Below are 22,527 nucleotides of genomic sequence, written 5' to 3' on the forward strand. Positions count from 1 at the left end.
TGACATGTCGGGACAGTACAACTAACCCTTTTTGAAAAGTAGACAGTCCGCCCAGGTTCTCACTGGGCTGCGGGAGTGAAGCCAATGCGAGTTCAGCTGAATTTGCACGATTTCACTCCCGCCTGTTAGTCCTGATTTTGGACACAATTACAGAGAACCGTTTTCATCAGACGAACCGATCGTGTGTGGGTCCCATCGTTTTTTTTCCCATCGGTGAAAAAACTTAGAACCTGTTTTAAAATGATCTGATGGTTAAAAAACCGATAGAAAAAAACGATCGTCTGTGGGGAAATCCATCGGTTAAAAATAGACGCATTCTTGGAAGCATTGAACTTATTTTTCTCAGCACGTCGTTGTGTTTTACGTCACCGCGTTCTGACACGATCGTTTTTTTAACTGATGGTGTGTAGGCAAGACTGATGAAAGTCAGCTTCATCGGATATCTGATGAAAAAATCCATCAGACCGTTTTCATCGGATGAACCGATCGTGTGTATAGGGCATAACCCTTCTCATTCTGATCATAATATGATCAAACCTTTTTATTTTAAGATTATACAAATTGATAGGGGGTGTACCATCGTCCTAGTATTATAGAATAAATAGAGGGGTCTCAAGGATTCCCCAATGAACCCTGAAACTCCAGTGAAATAATGTGGGCAGGGAGGACTATACCGGTACTTGATAATTAGGTTCAAAAGCCTGAATAGTTCATGTTTAAGAAAATATATTTATTGACAAATAAACATTGAAGACAAGAATAAAATTACAAAACATAAAAACATTACAGAAATACAAACTTGACCACAATCAGGTCACCGGTTGTGCAATCCCCATTTAACAGACGGGGTAGAGTATCGGTGAGAAAATTGAAATCATGAGACCAGCAGTCTCGAGTCTCGACTAGTTTCGCTTTCGCTTCGTCAGGAGACGGTCTAAAAACATAACATAGAACAAACATCAGGCATTTAAAAAACAACACAATTGTTATTAATAACGGGGGTCTTTTGTGTAAGAAGACTACCCGAAACATACTATAGTACCAAAGGGGAATTTTTGTCAGATCATGTCTCCTACCTAGAGGCACAAGGTCCCTTGTTCCCAGAGAGAGGGTCCCAGTTGGACGGTAAGTGCATGTGAACTACGACCAAGTCTAATGAAACAGACCTGGATAATAAAACAATACATAATGAGTTGATTGCGTATGTGGGTCTAAGTTATCAAGGAGCTTCTGCAAAGTGCAGAGTACATGCAGTGATGTGAGTCAGAGGGGAAAGGGGGGAGGGGGGGGGAGAGGAGGGGAGAAGGAGGGAAAAAATGGGGTTGGGGAAAAGAATGGTGAACAAATTATATTGAGGCTGTAGCCTATAAGAGGAACTAAGTCCAGATAGGGTCCTAAAAAGGAGTGCATATATAAGTGCTTAAAAAACATATATATAGTACCGGTATAGTCCTCCCCGCCCACATTATTTCACTGGAGTTTCAGGGTTCATTGGGGAATCCTTGAGACCCCTCTATTTATTCATTCTGATCATAAACAAATAAAACGGCTGCCTGGCGCTGTGCTTTATAACATGGAGCTTATCATACAATCCTCAGTGTAATGCATTCCAGAAGGCTTAGTTGAAAAGAACACTCATTGCTCCACAAACATTAGCTTTATATTCTATGGGGCTTGAAAAGCAAATTTACTTATCAGCAAAGGTAAGAGAGCTTGCAACATTTTAGTTTTTTCGGTTAGTTTTTCTTTTATAACTTCTAATCCTTACCGATTGTGGCATCAATGTGTTCTTTTTCCAGATCTTTAAATAAATAGTGATGGATGTGTTTTTTTTTTTTTTTTTGCTTTGTTTTTTTACTTTTAGGAAATATTTACTTTCAGGAAGTACACATGGCATTGCTATGAGTATTTTTATAGATGAGTGAGACAAAAGGTATTTTGTATATCCATGCAGTGTGACACAGTGATTAACCTCTTTCCCACCGGGCTTGTTTTTCAGATTCTGTGTTAACGAGACTAAAACATTTTTTTTTTGCTCGAAAATTACTTAAAACCCCCAAACATTATATATATTTTTTTCTAACACCCTAGAGAATAAAATGGCAGTCATTGCAATACTTTTTGTCCCACCATATTTGTGCAGCGGTCTTACAAGCGCACTTTTTTTTTTTGGAAAAAAATCACTTTTTTGAATTAAAAAATAAGACAACAATAAATTTTGCCCAATTTTTTTGTATATTGTGAAATATAATGTTACGCCGAGTAAAATGATACCCAACATGTCACGCTTAAAAATTGCGCGCGCTCGTGGCATGACGTCAAACTTTTACCCTTAAAAATCTCGATAGGCGACGTTTAAAAAATTCTACAGGTTGCATTTTTTGAGTTACAGAGGAGGTCTAGGGCTAGAATTATTGCTCTCGCTCTGACGATCACGGCGATACCTCACTTGTGTGGTTTGAATACAGTTTTCATATGCGGGCTCTACTCGCGTATGCGTTCGCTTCTGTGCGCGAGCTCGTCGGGACAGGGCGTTTAAAAAATATTTTTTTTTGGTTTTCTTATTTATTTTTATTTAGTTTATAATTTTTTTACACTGAAATAAAAAAAAAAAATTTGATCACTTTTATTCCTATTACAAGGAATGTAAACATCCCTTGTAATAGATAAAAACATGACAGGTCCTCTTAAATATGAGATCTGGGGTCAAAAAGACCTCAGATCTTATATTTAGACTTAAATGCAAAAAAAAGAAAAAAAAAATTGAAACTGTCATTTTTTCAAATGACAAAAAAAAAATGTTTCTTTAAGACGCTGGGCGGGACTGACGTTTTGACGTCACTTCCGCCCAGCAGAGCTATGGGGACGGGTGAAGGACATTTTTCCCTCACTCGCAACCCCAGTCAGCTGCCGGACGGACCCGATTGCCTCCGCCGCTACCGACGGCTCCGGTAAGCGGCGGAGGGCGCAGGAGAGCGGTGGGAGGGGGGGCCTCTTCCACCACCGATAACGGCGATCTCGCGGCGAATCCGCCGCGGAGACTGCCGTTATCGTGTACAGGACCGCCCACTGAAGAGATGGATATCTCGGTTGTGGCAGCAGCTGCTGCCGTTACCAAGATATCCATCTTTAAAAAGAGGACGTCTTTTTGACATGGGGCGGTGGTCAAGAGGTTAAGATGGTGGTTTCCAACCCAGCATACATATTTCCTAATCCTTCCTGTAAAGCATGTAGCACCTGATCTTGGCTGCTTGTCATAAGAACCTATGTAAGATCTGACCCAATAACTCTTGTACCCTACAGCAGTTCTTCATTGTTTTATATATTTTGGCAGATAAAGAGAGGAAATTGTCTGATAAAAGCAGAAAGAACCAGTCCTTTTCACTTTGCGAAGTAAAAGAAGTATTACCGTGGAACCTTGGATTACGAGCATAATCCGTTCCAGGGGAATGCTTGTAATCCAAAGCACTCGCATATCAAAGTGAGTTTCCTCATACAAGTCAATAGAAACAAAAATAATTTGTTCCGCATTGACTTCTATGGCATGCAATACCGCATGTGGCCAGAGGTGGGGGTGCACCGGAGAGCCTCTGAAATATTTGCGGGGACAGCTTGGCTGTACTCGGGAACAGTGTGTTTCTGAGTATTTCTAAGTGGCTCCGCTCGGCTCCGGCGCCCCCGCACCTCTGGCCAAATGCCGTACTGCACACCGCATTGGCTTGAATCCTGCCCGTTTTGCGAGACAACACTCGCAAACCCAGTCGGGATTTAAAAATAATAAGTGGCAGTATTGCGAAGCGCTCGTTAACCGCGCTACTCGCAATCCGAGGTTTCACTGTAGTAATGCAGCAGTGTTGGACTGGAATTATGAATTGTCTTTGGCATACCTCCCAACTATCCCTGATGTCGAGGGAATGTCCTTGATTTGGAACAAAGTGCCTCTGTCCATCAATCCTCATTTGTCCCTTATTTTTGTCTGATCTATATAATATGCACTTTTTATCTTTTAAAAAGTGTTTCCCAGTGTTAAATCTTTCATCCAATTAATACATTTCTGCATTTGTAAACTTCAAAAGCCAATATAAGGCTGCATTCACATTGTATGCATTCACATTGTAACGCCGCGTACGCGGCGTATTTTGCCGCGATTTGTTTACTTTTTTTTTTTACAGATAATTTCCATTGATGTCTATGCCCGAACGCCAATGCCGCCTGAAAAAAAGGGTCCGGGACTTGTTTGCAGGCGTACGGCGTTTCGGCGTTCGGCGTGAGATGTGAACCATCTCATAGACATCAATGGAAATTCGCCCCTCCAGCGGCACGAGCGTCGCGCTTCAGGCGTATATACGCCGAGGTGTGAATGCAGCCTAAAGGAATAGTAGTGGTAAAAATTAAAGCACTTGTGGGTTTAACTAATATTTTTTTTGTATAATTCCCCTTTAAGGGGGCGTGGCAGAGGGTGTGTCCTATGCCTACATACATTGCTAATAGGTGTCCCTAGTTCCCATCTCAAATGTTGGGAGGTATGTCTTTGGTAGCGAGTCGAGCTTTGGGCCTCTCAGATGGTTGCCACTGGGCTGTTGTTGAGGGTCCTGGATTGCTCAACTGCTTGTGTTACTGGTCATGCTGCTGGTTTCTCAGATTTGAAGCTTTTGTATGTGTGCATTAGTGTCACACAGGAGCGACCAGTCGGGCGACTTGTCAGCCTGACAAGTCGCGCTCCATTCAGTACAATGGAACCGTTCTAATATGAGCGACTCAAGTCGCTCCGACTTGGAAAAAGGTTCCTGTACTACTTTGAGACAACTTCGGAGCCCCAAAAGAAGTAATTTGCAAGCCGCACTATGTGGGGCGGCTTCAGAGTCGGACGACTTTGAAGCCGCCCCTGTGTGAACCGGTGTTCTATCGAATACTGCCCCCCGTCAAAAAATCCCTTTTTTTTTTTCTTCTCCCTCTTTCTTCTCTCTCTCTTTTCTCTTTCTCTTTTTCTTTTCTATTTGAACAGCACTTGCTGTTATTGGTGTGGAGGATAACAAGGGGTTATGCCTTAGTTAAGGAAAAAGTATGGCGTTAATATTGTGGAAGGATAATTGAGTTGATTATAATTAAGAGATAATCTGTGGTTAAGGTGTATATGTATATTGGTAAATATAATACGGTGTGAAGAGGTGGTAATAATTGGTTAAGCTGATGAAGATAAGAGGTACAATGGAAGTACTGATATATGTATTTATGTTATTGCATAATGTTATCGCTGTTGATAAAATAAACCCGCCGTTTAACACACTAAACCCGCCATGCAACTGACAGAAAACAGTCTGTTCAGTACAACCAAAACCCACCCCACCACGGCGAGGCAGAATTTGACAAGTACGTTCTCCCTCCGCTGTTTGCATAATGTCGGATAATGCCTAAGACGATCTGCGCATGCGCTGTGTTTGTCACGCCAGCTGATCAACATATCAGCTGGAGTGATGTTTGGTACTGAGCATGCGCAGACCCATAAGGCCTCGTACAGACGAGCGGACATGTCCGATGAAAACGGTCCGCGGACCGTTTTCATCGGACATGTCCGCTGGGATCATTTGGTCTGATGGCTGTACACACCATCAGACCAAATTCCCCGCGGACAGACGACGCGATGACGTGACGGCGACGATGACGCGGCGACGTGCGTGAACCCGGAAGTTCAATGCTTCCACGCATGCGTCAAATCACATCGACGTCATGCGCGGGTTCTCGGGCCAGCGGACATGTCCGGCGGACAGGCTTCCAGCGGACATGTTTCTTGGCATGCTAAGAAACATTTGTCTGCTGGAAACCTGTCCAGTCGGCCCTACACACGACCGAACATGTCTGCTGAAACTGGTCCGACGGACCAGTTTCAGCGGACATGTTCGGTCGTGTGTACGAGGCCTTAGAGGCATTTTTCGACAGGAAGCATTTCTCAATAGATTTTTTTTTTTTTCCACTCTGTAAAACCTAGTCACTTTGAAACACTTTTGTGTAGATTTAGAAACCTTTCTTCTGAAGCATTTAGATTGTACTTCAGAGGCTACTGACAAGCAGTGAGGAAGTAATGCAATGCCTCCTTACTGTCTGCTTTAATCACTTCAGCCCCAGAAGACTTTACCGCCTCCCTGACCAGAGCACTCTGCGGTTTTAATTTTTTGCGCTATAAACAAAGAGCAACATTTTGGGAAAAAATTACTTTTTTATTGCTTTAATAAATATCCCCAAACAATTTTGAAAAAACAAATTTCTTCATCAGTTTAGGCCAATATATATTCTTCTACATATTTTTGGTAAAAAAAAATCGCAATAAGCGTTTGGTTTGCGCAAAAGTTATAACGTCTACAAACTATGGGTAAGATTTATGGATTTTTTTTAACTAGTAATGGCGGTGATCTGCCATTTTTAGCAATATTTACACACACAAATCCCTGTGCTGGCTTTCGTACACACGATTACGGGTGACCGGCGGTGCCCGGGCCCTCTGGCGGCTCTTAAAGGGAACATTGTACCAATACGTTGTTTCGCCCAGCAGAGCCATTCTGCCGACATATTTCGGCGTGAGCTGGTCAGCAAGCGGTTAACACCTTTTTTGGTGGCAAACGTGGAGCAACCACATGCATTGCATGCAGTTGCAGAGCGTTTGCGGCACTTTCCCATTTGCTTAAACGTGTAAGCAAATGGGGAAGGCAGGCTAATTATACAGGATTACAGTTAAGGCATGCAGTACAGTTACAATATAATTCAATACAAGAGGAATCGGAGGGCCCTGCTCATTAGTGCTGCCAAACACTACATGTTGGGTAAACTTTGCCGCTGGCTCGAAGTGAAGCATCACGACCACAGCCTTTTAACCCCCCTGGGATACCTATGGCAGATTAAAGGATCACTAAAGATATATATATTATTTTTTAAAATAACAAACATGTTATACTTACCTCCACTGTGCAGCTCGTTTTGCACAGACCCCAGAAGAACCTGGTCTTCTGGGGTCCCTCGGCGGCTGTCTCGGCGCCGCCCCACAAGGACTCAACACCTTCATGCGAGCGTGCTCGCATGGTGTTGAGTTCTTGCGGGCGCGCTCCCGTGATACAGCCGGCGGCCATAGCCGCTCACTGTATCACTCGGCCCCGCCCCCCGCACACCGCATCATTGGATGTGATTAACAGCAGCGCGAGCCAATGACTGAGCTGCATTCAATCCATCCACTGTAACCAATGAGCGGCCAGGCTAAGCGGCGAAGAGGATGTCGGGGGCGAGCACGGGACTTTCGAGGGGTCAGGTAAGTATAACGGGGGGCTGGGGGGTCCGGATGTTTTTTCACCTTTAATGCATACAATGCATTAAGGTGAAAAAAAAACTTTACCTTGCCAACCGCCCTCCTTAAAGGGGTTGTAAAGCGGCAAAAAAAGAAAACCGCTCTACTGCGCACTTTTGCTTCCCTCCAACCACATGTCCAAATGAACATTTAAAGTGCAGGGTAAAGCCTTCAGTGTGGTTTCAAAGTATACGGGCGGGGAGCAGTATGCTGTTGGAGGTCTTATTACAGTCACTGCCCGTGCTAGACTGTATGTGTTGCAGTCTTGCAGAGCCTTTTATGGGGCTCCCTCTAATGACCCCAGGTCCTCTGGCAGTGCCCGATTGGTCAGTCCGCCCCTGCTCATTAACCACTTGCATACTGTAGAACGTCATATGACGTCCTGGACCTCAGTGGGGGATATCTGAATGATGCCTGCACCATAAGAACGATCATAGCGGTGGTTCCACCGCTTGATCGTTCTTACAGGCGACGGGAGGGGACATCCCCCCTCCCACCACCGGAGGCCCAGAGAACGAATCGGCCGCTGCCTAATGAAGAGCATAGAGACTTCCGGTGACCAAATGGTCACCGGTCAGCTCTATGACCGTCGGAGGCCCAGGCGCGACGTTATGACGTCACTACCGGGTACCCGGAAGTAAACAAAGCCGCAATCGCAGCTGAAAGCATGAGATCAGTGAATTTTTTTTCCTGATCTCATACTTTCCAGCCTTTCCAGTAGCTTGTGCTCAGAAGCAAACACGCACATAAGTCCCGCCCACTAATGTAAACTCCATTTAAACCACACATGTGAGAGCAATAATTCTAGCACTAGACCTCCTCTGTAACTCTAAACTGATAACCTGTTAAAAAATTAAAACATCGCCTATGGAGACTTTTAAGTACCGAAGTTTGGCGCCATTCCATGAGTGTGTGCAATTTTAAAGCGTGACAAGTTGGGTATCTATATACTCGGCGTAACATCATCTTTCACATTATACATAAAAATTGGGCTAACTTTACAGTTGTGTTATTTTTTAATTCATGAAACGTTTTTTTTTCCAAAAAAAAAGGCATTTGAAAAAATTTTACGCAACTACTGTGTGAGATAAAAAGTTGCAATGCCCATCACATTATTCTCTAAGGTGTCTGCTAAAAAATTGTATAATGTTTGGGGGTTCTGAGTAATTTTCTAGCAAAAAAAATATGATTTTGCCAAGGTTCACACTGGGCCGCGGGAGTGACGCCGTGCGAGTTCAGCTGAACTCGCACGATTTCACTCCCGCTGGCAGTCCCGATTTCGGCCGCGATTTCAGAGACATCTGTGCAGGTTTCTACACAGATGTCAATGTAAATCGCGGGCCGAAATCGCAAATAGTAGTACAGGAACTACTTTTTTAAATCGATGCAGCGCCGCAGATGCGGCGTCGCACCGATTAGGACGGTGCCATTGCCGACAAATGCCGCCGATTTGAGATGCGATTTTACATCTCAAATCGCATCTCAAATTGTACCAGTGTGAACCAGGCCTTTTACATGAAGGAGAGAAGTGCCAAAATAGGCGCGGTATGGAAGTGGTTAAAAAGCCCATTTTCAGTGAAAGTTCATGTACTGCAAAGTTTGCAGTGCATGAACTTTCACTGAATGTGGACGGTTTAATGAGCTTGTTGCACAAATCACTTTATTACACTTTATGATACCTATTTAATTGGCTGCTTCTGCTTGGCACAATCCCACATGATGATGACTAAACGTTTAAAGCGCAAGTAAACACAATGATTTAATAGTTTCCAAAGACAGTTACATTCCCGGAATGCCGGAAATGCTAACTGTCTCATTGGCTGTGCTCTCAACAAAACTGTCACACCATCCAATGGCTGGTGTCATAACCGATCACATGTGCAGTATCATGGCAGTTGAAGATTAAACAGAGGCCAAGATGGCAGCTTCCTTGGCTGAAAATGATAGGCGGGTTTACTTCCACTTTAAATCATCATTATGTGCATGTGTGCCAGGCCTAAGCAGAAGCAAGCAGCCAATCAAATATTGTACTCAATATGGATTAAATAAATATGCATAGCCCTAGTTTTTTTTTTTGTGTGTGCAACAAAGCCCTGAACAAGGGGAAACCCTAATCCCTTGAAATGCGTCGGTTATACTGTTGGTACTAACTATTAATAATGTATGAAACTGAATGTTTAATGTGTATGACTCTTCAGTTGAAGCACTCCTCACCACATATGCATGAAAACTTTGAGCGGTATGGCCTTTTTCTGGTAAGGTTATTTTGCCCATAATTGATGGAGGCTGTGGAGTATTTTTTTCTTTAGGCCTCATTTAAGCTACCTCAATACAGAGCACTATATAACCCCATTCCTTCCCAGGCCATTTTTCAGCTTTCAGCGCTGTCGCACTTTGACCATTGTGCGGTCATGCAACACTGTGCCCAAATGAAGTTTTAATCATTTTTTTTCACACAAATACTGTAGTGCTTTCTTTTGGTGGTATTTAATCAGTGCTGTGTTTTTTGTTTTTTTTGTAAGAAAAAAGATTGAAAAAAAAATCTTAGTTTCTGTCAGTAAATTTTGTAAATAAGTAATTTTTCTCCTTCACTGATGTGCACTGATGAGGCTGCCCTGATGGGCACTGGTTAGGTGGCATGGATAGGCAGCACTGATGGGCATTGATAGGTAGCACTAATGAGCAGGCACTGAAAGGCTGCACTGACTGTCATCACTAATGGGCACTGCTGGGGATTTCCTGTAATCAAGGCACGGATGATCAGTGCCCTGATTACCTGCCCTGGTCTCCCCTGCGAGAGGATACGCTGATCGGCTCTCTTCGCCACACACTGTCAGTTTGAGATGAGAAGAGCCGATTAACTGCACTTCCGCATTTACATGGGGCCAGCTGTGATTGGACACAGTCGACCACATGGTTAAAGAGTCATGTTGTCATCGGCTCTTTACAGAGATTGAGGTCGCGCCGTGTCTTAGGAACACGTCCCGCGGGGGCGCGCAGGGCGGCCATTCTGGGACACCGTCGTATGCTGTTCTATCAGAAAGTGAGTCACACCGCTCCTCCGTCATTTGACAGTGGGGGTGGGCAGCAAGTGGTTAAACTGTGTTTGAATATTATTTTGGAGTCAGTTCACACATCTCTGTGGCAAGTCCTGTGCATCTTTGGCTTAATTTCGGTCCCTGAAATAGAGAACAAAGACGCACCGGACCCCTGCCGTAAGCCACATCCGGCAGCAGTGTGAACACACAGATCCACGTCCTGTCAGGGAGAGGAGACCGATGGTGTGTCCCTTGTACATAGGGACACCCATGAGTCACCTCCCCCAGTCAATCCCCCCCCACCACAGTAAGAATCACCTAGCAGGGCACACATTTAACCCCCTTGATTGCCCCCTAGTGTTAACCCTCTCCCTGCCAGTCACATTTATACAGTAATCTGTGCAGTTTTATAGCACTGTTCGCTGTATAAATGTGAATGGTCCCAAAAATGTGTCAAATGTGTCAGAACTGTAATATCGCAGTTCTGACAAAAAATCGCAGATAACCACCATTACTAGTAAAAAAAAAAAGAAATTTCATATCTATCCCCTATTTTGTAGGTGCTATAACTTTTGCACAAACCAATCACTATACCACTATACGCTTATTGCGTTTTTTTTTTTTTTTAACACAAATACGTAGAAGAATACGTATCGGCCTAAACCTCTTTTTTTTTTTTTTTTTTGTTAATGGTGCAAAAAATAAAACCTGCAGAGATGACCAAAAGAAAGCTCTATTTGTGGGAAAAAAAGGAAGTCAATTTTGTTTGGGAGCCACGTCGCATGACCGCGCATTTATCATTCAAAGCATAATAGCGCTGAAAGCTGAAATTTTGCCTGGGCAGGAAGGGGGTATATGTGCCCAGTAAGCAAGTAGTTAATATACATATATATTCTGCCATACAGGGCAGCCATTATCATAGACACTTCAAGACTATAAATAAAACAGTCCACACTCGCGTAATCCTGGTCCATCTTTTCACAGTGAGCGGAGACGGACCTGTCGCCCGACTGCTCAGCTGGGATAAGTTGATCGATCCCACGCTCTGCAAGCGGACAAGCCTGTGTAAAAGAACCCGAAGTATATGTTCCCTTCAAACAAACAAAAAGATGGATATTGCAAACTGATCACCAGTAATTAATACACATCAAAAGCGGCGCTCCTGTGGGGAAATAAAACTGACTGGCTGGTATAAGTAGTCAAACATAAATAGCACCAACGGATAGACTGATAAAACTGGTATAAAGCTGCGACAGTCCGAAAAGTGACCATATAACTCGATGTCTCGATGTTTAAAAACACTCAATGAATAACAGGGTCAGTGTGCACTGGATGGGTGCAGTGCGACATGCAGTATGCACTGGATGGGTGCGGTGTGGCATGCAGTGCGCACTAGATGGGTGCAGTGTGACATGTAGTGTACACTGACTACATGCAGTGTGACATGCAGTGTGCACTGGATGGGTGCAGTGTGCACTAGATGGGTGCAGTGTGGTATGCAGTGTGCACTGGATGGAGCAGTGCGGTATGCAGTGTGCACTGGATGGGGCAGTGAGATGTGCAATGTGCAGTGCGCACTGGATGGGTGCAGTGCATTGTGCAGTGCGCACTGGATGGGTGCAGTGTGACATGCAGTGCACTCTGGATGGGTGCAGTGCATCATGCAGTGCGCACTGCGGTATGTAGTGCACACTGGATGGGTGCAGTGGGACATGCAGTGCGCACTAGATGGATGCTGTGTGGACCGGATGGGTGCAGTGTGACATGCAGTGCACACTGGATGGGTGCAGTAAATCATGCAGTGTGACATGCAGTGCGCACTGGATGGGTGCAGTGTGGTATGCAGTGTGCACTGGATGGAGCAGTGCGGTATGCAGTGTGCACTGGATGGGGCAGTGAGGTATGCAGTGCAACGTGCAGTGCGCACTGAATAGGTGCAGTGGGACATGCAGTGCGCACTAGATGGATGCTGTGTGGACCGGATGGGCGCAGTGCGATATGCAGTGTGGACCGGATGGGTGCAGTGCACACTGGATGGGGCAGTGCGGTATGCAGTGCACACTGGAAGGGTGCAGTGTGACATGCAGTGCGCACTGGATGGGTGCAGTGCATCATGCAGTGTGACATGCAGTGCACCCTGGATGGGCGGAGTGCAAACTAGATGGGTGCAGTGTGGACCAGATGGGCGCAGTGCGGTATGCAGTGCCCACTGGATGGACACAGTGTGACATGCAGTGTGTACTAGCTAAATGCAGTGCTCACTGGATGGGTGCAGTGCGACATGCAGTGCTCACTGGATGGGTGCAGTGCGACATGCAGTGCTCACTGGATAAGTGCAGCGTGACATGCAGTGTGGACCGGATGGGTGCAGTGCGGTATGCAGTGTGCGCTGGAAGGGTGCAGTGCATCATGCAGTGCACACACTGAATGGGTGCAGTGCTACATGCAGTGTTGACCGGATGGGTGCAGTGCATCATGCAGTGCGCACTGGATGGGTGCAGTGTGCACTAGTTGGGTGCAGAGCGGTATGCATAAGCCTAGGCGATGAGCCTAGCAGGATGATGGCTAATGCATTGAAAGCGACAAGGATGTAAAATTACATAGAACGCATTAAAACGCAGGGAGACATACTGGTAAATTCATCACAGGCGATTGCGAAGGCATTCCGAGACTACTATGTTGGCCTATATCAATTGGAGGCGCAAAATCAGGGAGCCAGGATATGCAAAGAGGAAGAGGTTAGGGCATATATAGAAGCCTCGGAAATGTCTAGATTGACGGATAAAGAAGACATTGACGGCCCAATTACCATTGAGGAGGCCTTGAAAACATTAAAACCGGGTAAAGCACCGGGCCCGGACGGATTTACCCTGTTATATTATAAAACTTATGCAGATAAATTGGCACCAAGGTTTGTGGAGGCTTTCAACTCGGTACGCGAAGGTCAAACAATACCAGTGGAAACGTTGATGGCCCATATAACAGTGATACATAAAGAGGGGAAAGATCCGGCTCAATGTTCAAGTTACCATCCAATCTCACTGTTAAATGTAGATCTAAAGATACTCACAAATACTCTCAACCAGATTATTACCATATATACCCACCATAATACACTCTGATCAGGTAGGATTTACGCCAGAAAGGGAGGGTAGGGAGAACACCCAAAGAGCCATACATTATGCCCAATATCATCAAAAACCATTAGTGTTAGTATCCACAGACGCAGAAAAAGCGTTCGACAGAGTTGATTGGTCTTTCCTGAGGGCCACCATACAACATATAGGGTTGAAGAGGGGGATGCAGAACTGGGTTTATGGGCTTATATTCCTCGCCAAAAGCTAGAATTAAGATAAATGAAGTACTCTCAGAGCCCTTTTCTATTAAGAATGGGACACAACTGGGATGCCCTATTATCTTTGTTCTGACACTGGAGCCATTCTTAACGCGGGGTTCCAAACACAATTAGCATTTGCGTTTTTATAATATAAATCCGGTCACTTACTATTTTACAATCCGCCACCGCTCCGCATAGTTATTAAAAAAAGATAGTTTATAAAACTATGTCCACACCATTGTCATTTTGCTTGTGGGCATTGTAAAGCCCACAAGCACTTCCTGGAAGTCTTGGATGGGGAGTGATAATTGGGTAGCGCACTGCATCCTGGGAAATGATGACACAGATTTCCCAGGAGCATTAGAGGGAGATGATATCAGGATCCTAGGTGATTCCAAAGGCAGATTTTGTGGGACCGCATAGCAACAGGCATTTCCAGATGAGTAAAAACATTTTTTTTTTTTTAGGTCTAATGAGCACAATAATGAAAAAAAAATTTGGGATGGAAACTCTACTTAAAGAACTATAAGGGCTAATCGAGAAATTAGGGGTATCAGACTGAAATGGATAAGTACGGCAGATTGTCTAATTTTAAGGTTCAGCCAAACACTAACCATGAGTGAAAAATGTTTTTGTGTTTATCATTCATATTCGCAGAAAAATGGCCAAGAAATAATAACTTTTGCCAGGGTATGTAAACTTATGAGCACAACTGTATTTATGTAATTTTTATTTATTTTTTATACTAGTAATGGTTGCGATCAGCGACTTATAGGGGGACTGTGATTCTGCGGTGGCCATTCTGACACTGACACTTTTGATACTTTGCCTGGAACCAGTGACACTAATACATTGATCAGTGCTAAAAATATGCACGGTCACTGTACTAATGACACTGGCTGGGAAAGGGTTAACATCTAGGGCGATCAAGGGGTCAACTGTGTGCCTAGCCAGTGTTTGTGTGCTGTTTTTACTAGTGGAAGTAATGGATTCTAGTCTCAGCTTTGCAGGAACACATAATCCATTCCCCCCCTGTCAGAACTGAGATATGCCTTGTTTACATGGGCATATCTCAGTTCTCTCTGTATTGCAGATGATCAGCGGGTGCCAGAGGACATTGAGTGTCCGACACCCGCATACCGGCTTCTGTTGTGAATTACGACAGCAGAAGTGGCCAGGGCACAACCCCAGCAGGGCGGATATCCGAAATCATGTGTGTGTGTGTGTGTATATATATATATATATATATATACAGGGAGTGCAGAATTATTAAGCAAATGAGTATTTTGACCACATCATCCTCTTTATACATGTTGTCTTACTCCAAGCTGTATAGGCTCGAAAGCCTACTACCAATTAAGCATATTAGGTGATGTGCATCTCTGTAATGAGAAGGTGTGTGGTATAATGACATCAACACCCTATATCAGGTGTGCATAATTATTAGGCAACTTCCTTTCCTTTGGCAAAATGGGTCAAAAGAAGGACTTGACAGGCTCAGAAAAGTCAAAAATAGTGAGATATCTTGCAGAGGGATGCAGCACTCTTAAAATTGCAAAGCTTCTGAAGCGTGATCATCGAACAATCAAGCGTTTCATTCAAAATAGTCAACAGGGTCGCAAGAAGCGTGTGGAAAAACCAAGGCGCAAAATAACTGCCCATGAACTGAGAAAAGTCAAGCGTGCAGCTGCCAAGATGCCACTTGCCACCAGTTTGGCCATATTTCAGAGCTGCAACATCACTGGAGTGCCCAAAAGCACAAGGTGTGCAATACTCAGAGACATGGCCAAGGTAAGAAAGGCTGAAAGACGACCACCACTGAACAAGACACACAAGCTGAAACGTCAAGATTGGGCCAAGAAATATCTCGAGACTGATTTTTCTAAGGTTTTATGGACTGATGAAATGAGAGTGAGTCTTGATGGGCCAGATGGATGGGCCCGTGGCTGGATTGGTAAAGGGCAGAGAGCTCCAGTCCGACTCAGACGCCAGCAAGGTGGAGGTGGAGTACTGGTTTGGGCTGGTATCATCAAAGATGAGCTTGTGGGGCCTTTTCGGGTTGAGGATGGAGTCAAGCTCAACTCCCAGTCCTACTGCCAGTTTCTGGAAGACACCTTCTTCAAGCAGTGGTACAGGAAGAAGTCTGCATCCTTCAAGAAAAACATGATTTTCATGCAGGACAATGCTCCATCACACGCGTCCAAGTACTCCACAGCGTGGCTGGCAAGAAAGGGTATAAAAGATGAAAAACTAATGACATGGCCTCCTTGTTCACCTGATCTGAACCCCATTGAGAACCTGTGGTCCATCATCAAATGTGAGATTTACAAGGAGGGAAAACAGTACACCTCTCTGAACAGTGTCTGGGAGGCTGTGGTTGCTGCTGCACGCAATGTTGATGGTGAACAGATCAAAACACTGACAGAATCCATGGATGGCAGGCTTTTGAGTGTCCTTGCAAAGAAAGGTGGCTATATTGGTCACTGATTTGTTTTTGTTTTGTTTTTGAATGTCAGAAATGAATATTTGTGAATGTTGAGATGTTATATTGGTTTCACTGGTAAAAATAAATAATTGAAATGGGTATATATTTTTTTTTTGTTAAGTTGCCTAATAATTATGCACAGTAATAGTCACCTGCACACACAGATATCCCCATAAAATAGCCAACACTAAAAACAAACTAAAAACTACTTCCAAAAATATTCAGCTTTGATATTAATGAGTTTTTTGGGTTCATTGAGAACATGGTTGTTGTTCAATAATAAAATTAATCCTCAAAAATACAACTTGCCTAATAATTCTGCACTCCCTGTATATATATATATATGTGTATATATGTGTGTATATATATATATATATATATATATATATATATGTGTATATATATGTGTATATATATATATATATATATATATATATATATATATATATATATATATATATATATATATATATATATATATAAAATGTATGTGTATATGTGATCCAGTGCACAGCTGCCACCCTGTAGCATTAAAACTGCTTTAATTGTATGGGTTAACGGGTTACCCTATTCCTTATAAGTATATTTGGTTGAGAAACTAAAAAAAAACGTCTTGTATGCCATGTCATATATAGGAATATTTAAAACTTAGTAATACCCTTTTTAACATAACAGATCACAATTGAGTATATGGTGCTGTTATCTGAGCACATTGGGCCAGATCCACAGCCCCGCAGCGCAACGTAACTTAACAGATTTAAGTTACACTGCCGCAAATTTCCTAAGTTAGGTATCGATCCACAACACACTTACCTGGAAATTTGCGGCGGTGTAACTCATATCCGTCCAGGGCAAGGCGTTCCTAATCTAATGGGGCGAGTCCCATTTAAATTAGGCGCGCTCCCGCGCCGGACGTACTGCGCATGCTTGTGACGCAAATTTCCCGACGTGCTTTACGTGACGTGACGTAATTTTTTGATCGGCGCGTAGCGTATTTCCGTATTCCCGTACGGCTTACGCAATCTACGTAAAATTTAAAAATTTGACGCGGGAAGGACGGCCATACTTTACACAGCAGTACGCCTGCTGTGTAAAAGTAGGGCTGCTTTACAAAAGTGTAACTAAGCGACGGGAAACTAACGTAGCGGCGACGTAGCGAACGCAAAAAAGCTTTGAGGATCGACGTAACTCCTCATTAGCATACTTGACGCGTAATTTCGACGATGAATGCCCCCAGCGGCGGTCGCGGTGCTGCATCTTAAGATCCGGCAGTGTAAAACTATTACACCTGCCGGATCTTCTGTCTATCTCTTGGAAACTGATTCTGTGGATCAGTTCCAAAGATAGAAACAGGGATACGCAGGCGGAACAGCAGATCCGCCTGCGTATCTCTTTTGAGGATCTGGCCCATTGGACCTAAACATACAGGTGCCACTGTTCAAAATCGAAAAGTAGCTGCATCCAATGGACAGCAAGTAGAAGATTCTGGCTGCCAAATTTTTTGAGCCTTTGGCGAGACAGAAATGCAGAATTAAAAAAAAAAAATGTTTACATAAATGATATGAAGCTGGAGTTCTTCATTACAGTTTTAACTTTTTATTACTGTACTTTTTAATGTTTTGTTACTTTTACTCCCAAGTAAAATTTTGCCCCTCTTTGTAGCAATTTGTAGATTGGTGAACTAAAGTGTTGTCTAGCCTTGCTGTTAATTATACATTTGTTTTCATATCTTTTATACATTTTAAAGCGGTGGTTCCCCCTTAAAAACAACGTTTTTTTATTCCACTGGCCCCCCACATTACAATCGAATTAAGGCTATTATTTTTTTTTGGCTGCTGTACATACCTTGATACAGCATCTTCACCCGTGCATCCGGGTTGCGAGTCCCGCGGGAGTGGGCGTTCCTCACATGTGTTTGATTGACATTTTTCCCAAAAACGAGCTCCCCCCTGTCGCGTAAGCCGCGTCACGGTTGGCGAAAGGAGCCGAACGGCGAGTCGGCGCTATACTGCGCATGCGCATCGCCGTGCACGGGTGAAGATGCTGTATCAAGGTATGTACAGCAGCCAAAAAAAAATAATAGCCTTAATTCGATTGTAATGTGGGGGGCCAGTGGAATAAAAAAAAATTGTTTTTAAGGGGGAACCACCGCTTTAAGTATTTTTTCTTTTTTTTTTTTTAAGTTATTGACATAACACCTGTGTAGATTTTTATAGCGCTTTTTCTGTTATCTTGCAGTATGTATAGCCTGAATTACACGTATAATTTCGGAGAAAAGACGGACCGCCCACAGAATTTGGATGCCTGTTTACAGAAAGTAGACGTCTGCTCACAGAACGTGAATGACAAGACCGTAGAATTGGCGCATTGTGAGAGGAAAATACATCTGGATGATATAAAGGGAAGGTAGGATATGATATTTTTAGATTTAATTTAAACGCATAACTATAGATAGAATAAGTTGGTCATAAATATGACTTGAAAATAATGGCAGTGGGCCAGGGCCAAGATATAATAACTCTAGAAAGTGTGATTTGGTCCTTAGCAGGATGAGACTAAGAGCTTGTGTTAATGTGTAGCGCCCTCTTCAGTCCATATCAGTTAGGACATTTCAAGCTTCCATCACCACCATACTACTGTGACAGTATGAGACCTTGCCACAGTTTAAATTGGCATAAAAGTGACACCGGATTCTCAAAGCTCCCCCTCTCCTCCTGCCTCTATTAGTAAAGTAAAGTTAAAAATTATAACTGCCAGCCTCTCTTTTATGCAGCCCCATTTACACATGCACCTAGGTTAGTATGATTAGAAAAAAAAAATGTAAATGTGTAACGATGCCTCTAAATACCTTGGGCCAGATTCAGGTAGAATTGCGTAAATCCGCGGCGGCGTAACATATCACATTTACGTTACACCGCCGCAAGTTTTATGGGCAAGTGCTTGCCTGTAAACTTGCGGCGGCGTAGTGTAAATCCGTCCGGCGCAAGCCCGCCTAGTTCAAATGGGGCATGTGTCATTTAAATTAGGCGCGTTCCCGTGCCAAATGTACTGCGCATGCTCCGTTTTGAAATTTCCCGCCATGCTTTGCGCGAAATTATGTCGCACCGACGTAATTTTTTGAACGGCGACGTGCGTTACGTCCTTTCCTATTTACGGACGACTTGCGCAAAAAAAAAATATTAAATTCGACGCGGGAATGACGGCCATACTTTAACATGGCAAGTCTAAATATAAGCCATGAAATAGGAGCCGTAACTATACGTCGGGAAAAGCCGACTAGCGACGACGTAAGAGAATGCGACGAACGCGCGTACCTTCGTGGAACGCCGTAAACAGCTAATTGGCACTCCCGACGTGGAAAGAGAAGCAAACTCCACCCAGCGGGCGCCAAAGTATTACACCTACGATCCGAAAGCGTACGAAGCCGTACGCCTGTCCGATCTAAGTCAGAAGCCGTCGTATCTTGGTTTGAGGATTCAAACGAAAGATACGACGCGGCAAATTTGAAAATACGCCGGCGTATCAGTAGATACGCCGCCGTATTTCAGCTGTGAATCTGGCCCCTTATCTCCAATCTGTTCTGGCCGGTCACATTACCTCTGACCGGAGGGCAGCCGGAGGTCACCGAACCGGCCAGAAAAGATCGGAGATCAGTGTAAAATGGCTTCATAAAACAGAGGGGCTGGCAGTTATTTTTTTTATTCATACTTGCCTAGGTAGATGCAGGATCCATCTGGCTCCTCTACACTAAGGGCCGCCGATCGCTCGGTTCTCGCAGCTCCCCGAGCAGAGTATTGGAGACTGTCGGTCACGGCTCTCTGCTCCTCCTCACTCACTGGATTTTATCGTATGTGTCCATGCATACTATTTTATGATAGAAGTGTTTTTCATTTAGGAGCAGAAAAAAAGTTGTTTTTGTAGAGGTTTTGGGAGCGTTTTCCTGGCAGAAAATAAAACGCCAACACTCCTAAATGGTCTGTATTACCAGGGGTAGTTGATATTTGCCAGGCCACAGTCTCTGAATAATTGTGTCCAGTCTCCTTCTGCTATATAACACAGCACGTTTGAATGATCACAAGAGTATGCATGTCGCCCCTTCAGTCAAGTTTTTGCTAAGAAAAAAACAGATTCCGTTTACATCAATTTTCCATCTGTTTATATCCATTTAATTCATTTTTTTTAATCAGTTTTTCATGCTGGATGACAGTAGATGAAGATGTCACTTCCTTTGTTGGCCACTACCTGCGTCACAGGTTAACTTTTGGTTCACAAAGTACATTAAATATGTAAATCAAACATTTTTGTAAAAACAGAACAAAAAAAAAGTAAAAAGAATGATCGTTGGTTTACATTTGTTTTTAAACTGAACAAAAATGCAGACTTGTTGCATTTAAAACGTAATGTAAGGGAAGCGGTTTAAAAACTGATGCAAACAGACAAGGTTGTTTTACATCCGCTTGCCCTTAGGAATGCTTAGATGAAAAATAGACCGACAGAATGCACATATAAAAGAGGCTTTGACACTGTTTGCAGGTAAAGGTCACATTCATGGGAGCAGAGTTCCATAGAATGGGGTGACCAGACATCCCCGGTTTCTGTGGACAGTCCCCGGACAAAGTCTGTCCCCGGTTTTGTCCACCCGATTTGAACAGGAGCTGGGGCAATTTCAAAGACAGTGACTGCAGAATAAATAATTAAAAAACAATTCAGAATTACTCACCCCCGCCGCTCCTACTTGCTCAGGGGGGTGTATTTTTTTTTCTTAGCTGTGCCCCTTTTTGAGGGAATATTTCTTCATGTTCGGGCGCATGCCCATTCAGCTCCGCTTGCATGTTCTTCTGCCTTGACTAAAGTCCCGGCCAGCCGCCTGCCTGCTTATCTCCTTGCATTCCCCGACGGGGTGATCTTCCTCCGCTCCCCACCCAGTAGTAGCCGGGGCCAGGGCAGGACTTAGGGTGGTGGGGGCCCCTGGGCTTGAGTGTTGAAGGGGCCCCCTGGAGCCGAGAACCCGTTAACCCATACAATTAAAAGTATATTTGGTTGAGAAACTAAAAAAAAACTAAAAGTCTTGTATGCCATGTCATATATAGGAATATTTAAAACTTAGCAATACCCTTTAACATAACAGATCACAATTGAGTATATGGCACATTGGACCTAAACACACAGGTGCCACTGTTCAAAATCGAAAAGTAGCTGCATCCAATGGACAGCAAGTAGAAGATTCTGGCTGCCACATACCCCAAATTTTCTGAGCCTTTGGCGAGACAGAAATGCAGAATTAAAAAAAAAATGTTTACATAAATGATATGAAGCTGGAGTTCTTCATTACAGTTTTAACTTTTTATTACTGTACTTTTTAATGTTTTGTTACTTTTTACTCCCAAGTAAAATTTTGACCCTCTTTGTAGCAATTTGTAGATTGGTGAACTAAAGTGTTGTCTAGCCTTGCTGTTAATTATACATTTGTTTTCATATCTTTTATACATTTTAAGTATTTTTTCTTTTTTTTTTAATGTTTTTGACATAACACCTGTGTAGATTTTTATAGCGCTTTTTCTGTTATCTTGCAGTATGTATAGCCTGAATTACACGTATAATTTCGGAGAAAAGACGGACCGCATATAAAAAAATATAAACAAAAATAAAAAAATAAACATTTATAAAAAAAAGGGGGGGGGGTGCCACATGGGGCCCTGGGGACCTCTGAGCCCTTTAATAAAAAAATAAATAAATATATATATATATATATATATATATATATATATATATATATATATATATATATATATATATATACAGTTGTGTTTAAAATTATTCAACCCCCCAATGCTGTAAAGGGTTTTAGGGAATTTAGTGTACATTTGTAATTGTATTCAGAATGAAATCCTGCAAGGACTTCTTAAAGAACCGTATGCAAGTAAAATGACATCAATTGGTTTTGTAATACAGTAGTAAATGTTTATTTTGTGAATTCTTCATTTACACAATTATTCAACCCCTTAAAGACTACCACTCTGAAGAACAGAGGTTCATTGAAGTGTTTTCAATCAGGTATTGAAAACACATGTGGATGTCAGGGAGCAGCAATAAAGCCTAATAAGCACCAATCAGGCAGCTTTAAAATGACTGTGATACTCAGCTCCTTCTAGACATTTACTGGTGTGGTTACAAACATGGTGAAGTCAAGAGAATGGTCCGGGAAGACAAGAGAAGAGGTGATTACTCTTCACAGGAAGGGCAATGGCTATAAGAAGATTGCAAAGATGTTAAACATACCAAGAGACACCATAGGAAGCATCATTCTCAAATTCAAGCCAAAGGGCACTGTTGAAAC

The 22,527-nt window shown here is 43.2% G+C and overlaps 1 protein-coding gene across 3 annotated transcripts in view; it reads left to right on the forward strand.

Moving 5' to 3' along the window:
• The window catches only part of LOC120945842 (histo-blood group ABO system transferase 2-like), a 134,014-nt gene that overhangs the window by 92,434 nt on the left and 19,053 nt on the right, over nucleotides 1–22,527 (forward strand). For all 3 annotated transcript variants that reach the window (XM_040360357.1, XM_040360356.1, XM_040360358.1), the window contains exon 3: nucleotides 18,429–18,596. In XM_040360357.1, coding sequence (XP_040216291.1) covers nucleotides 18,429–18,596 — 168 coding nt within the window. The remainder of the gene's footprint in view (nucleotides 1–18,428; nucleotides 18,597–22,527) is intronic.

The sequence above is a fragment of the Rana temporaria genome, chromosome 7 (genome assembly GCF_905171775.1).
Source record: "Rana temporaria chromosome 7, aRanTem1.1, whole genome shotgun sequence".
Classification (NCBI taxonomy): Eukaryota; Metazoa; Chordata; class Amphibia; order Anura; family Ranidae; genus Rana; species Rana temporaria.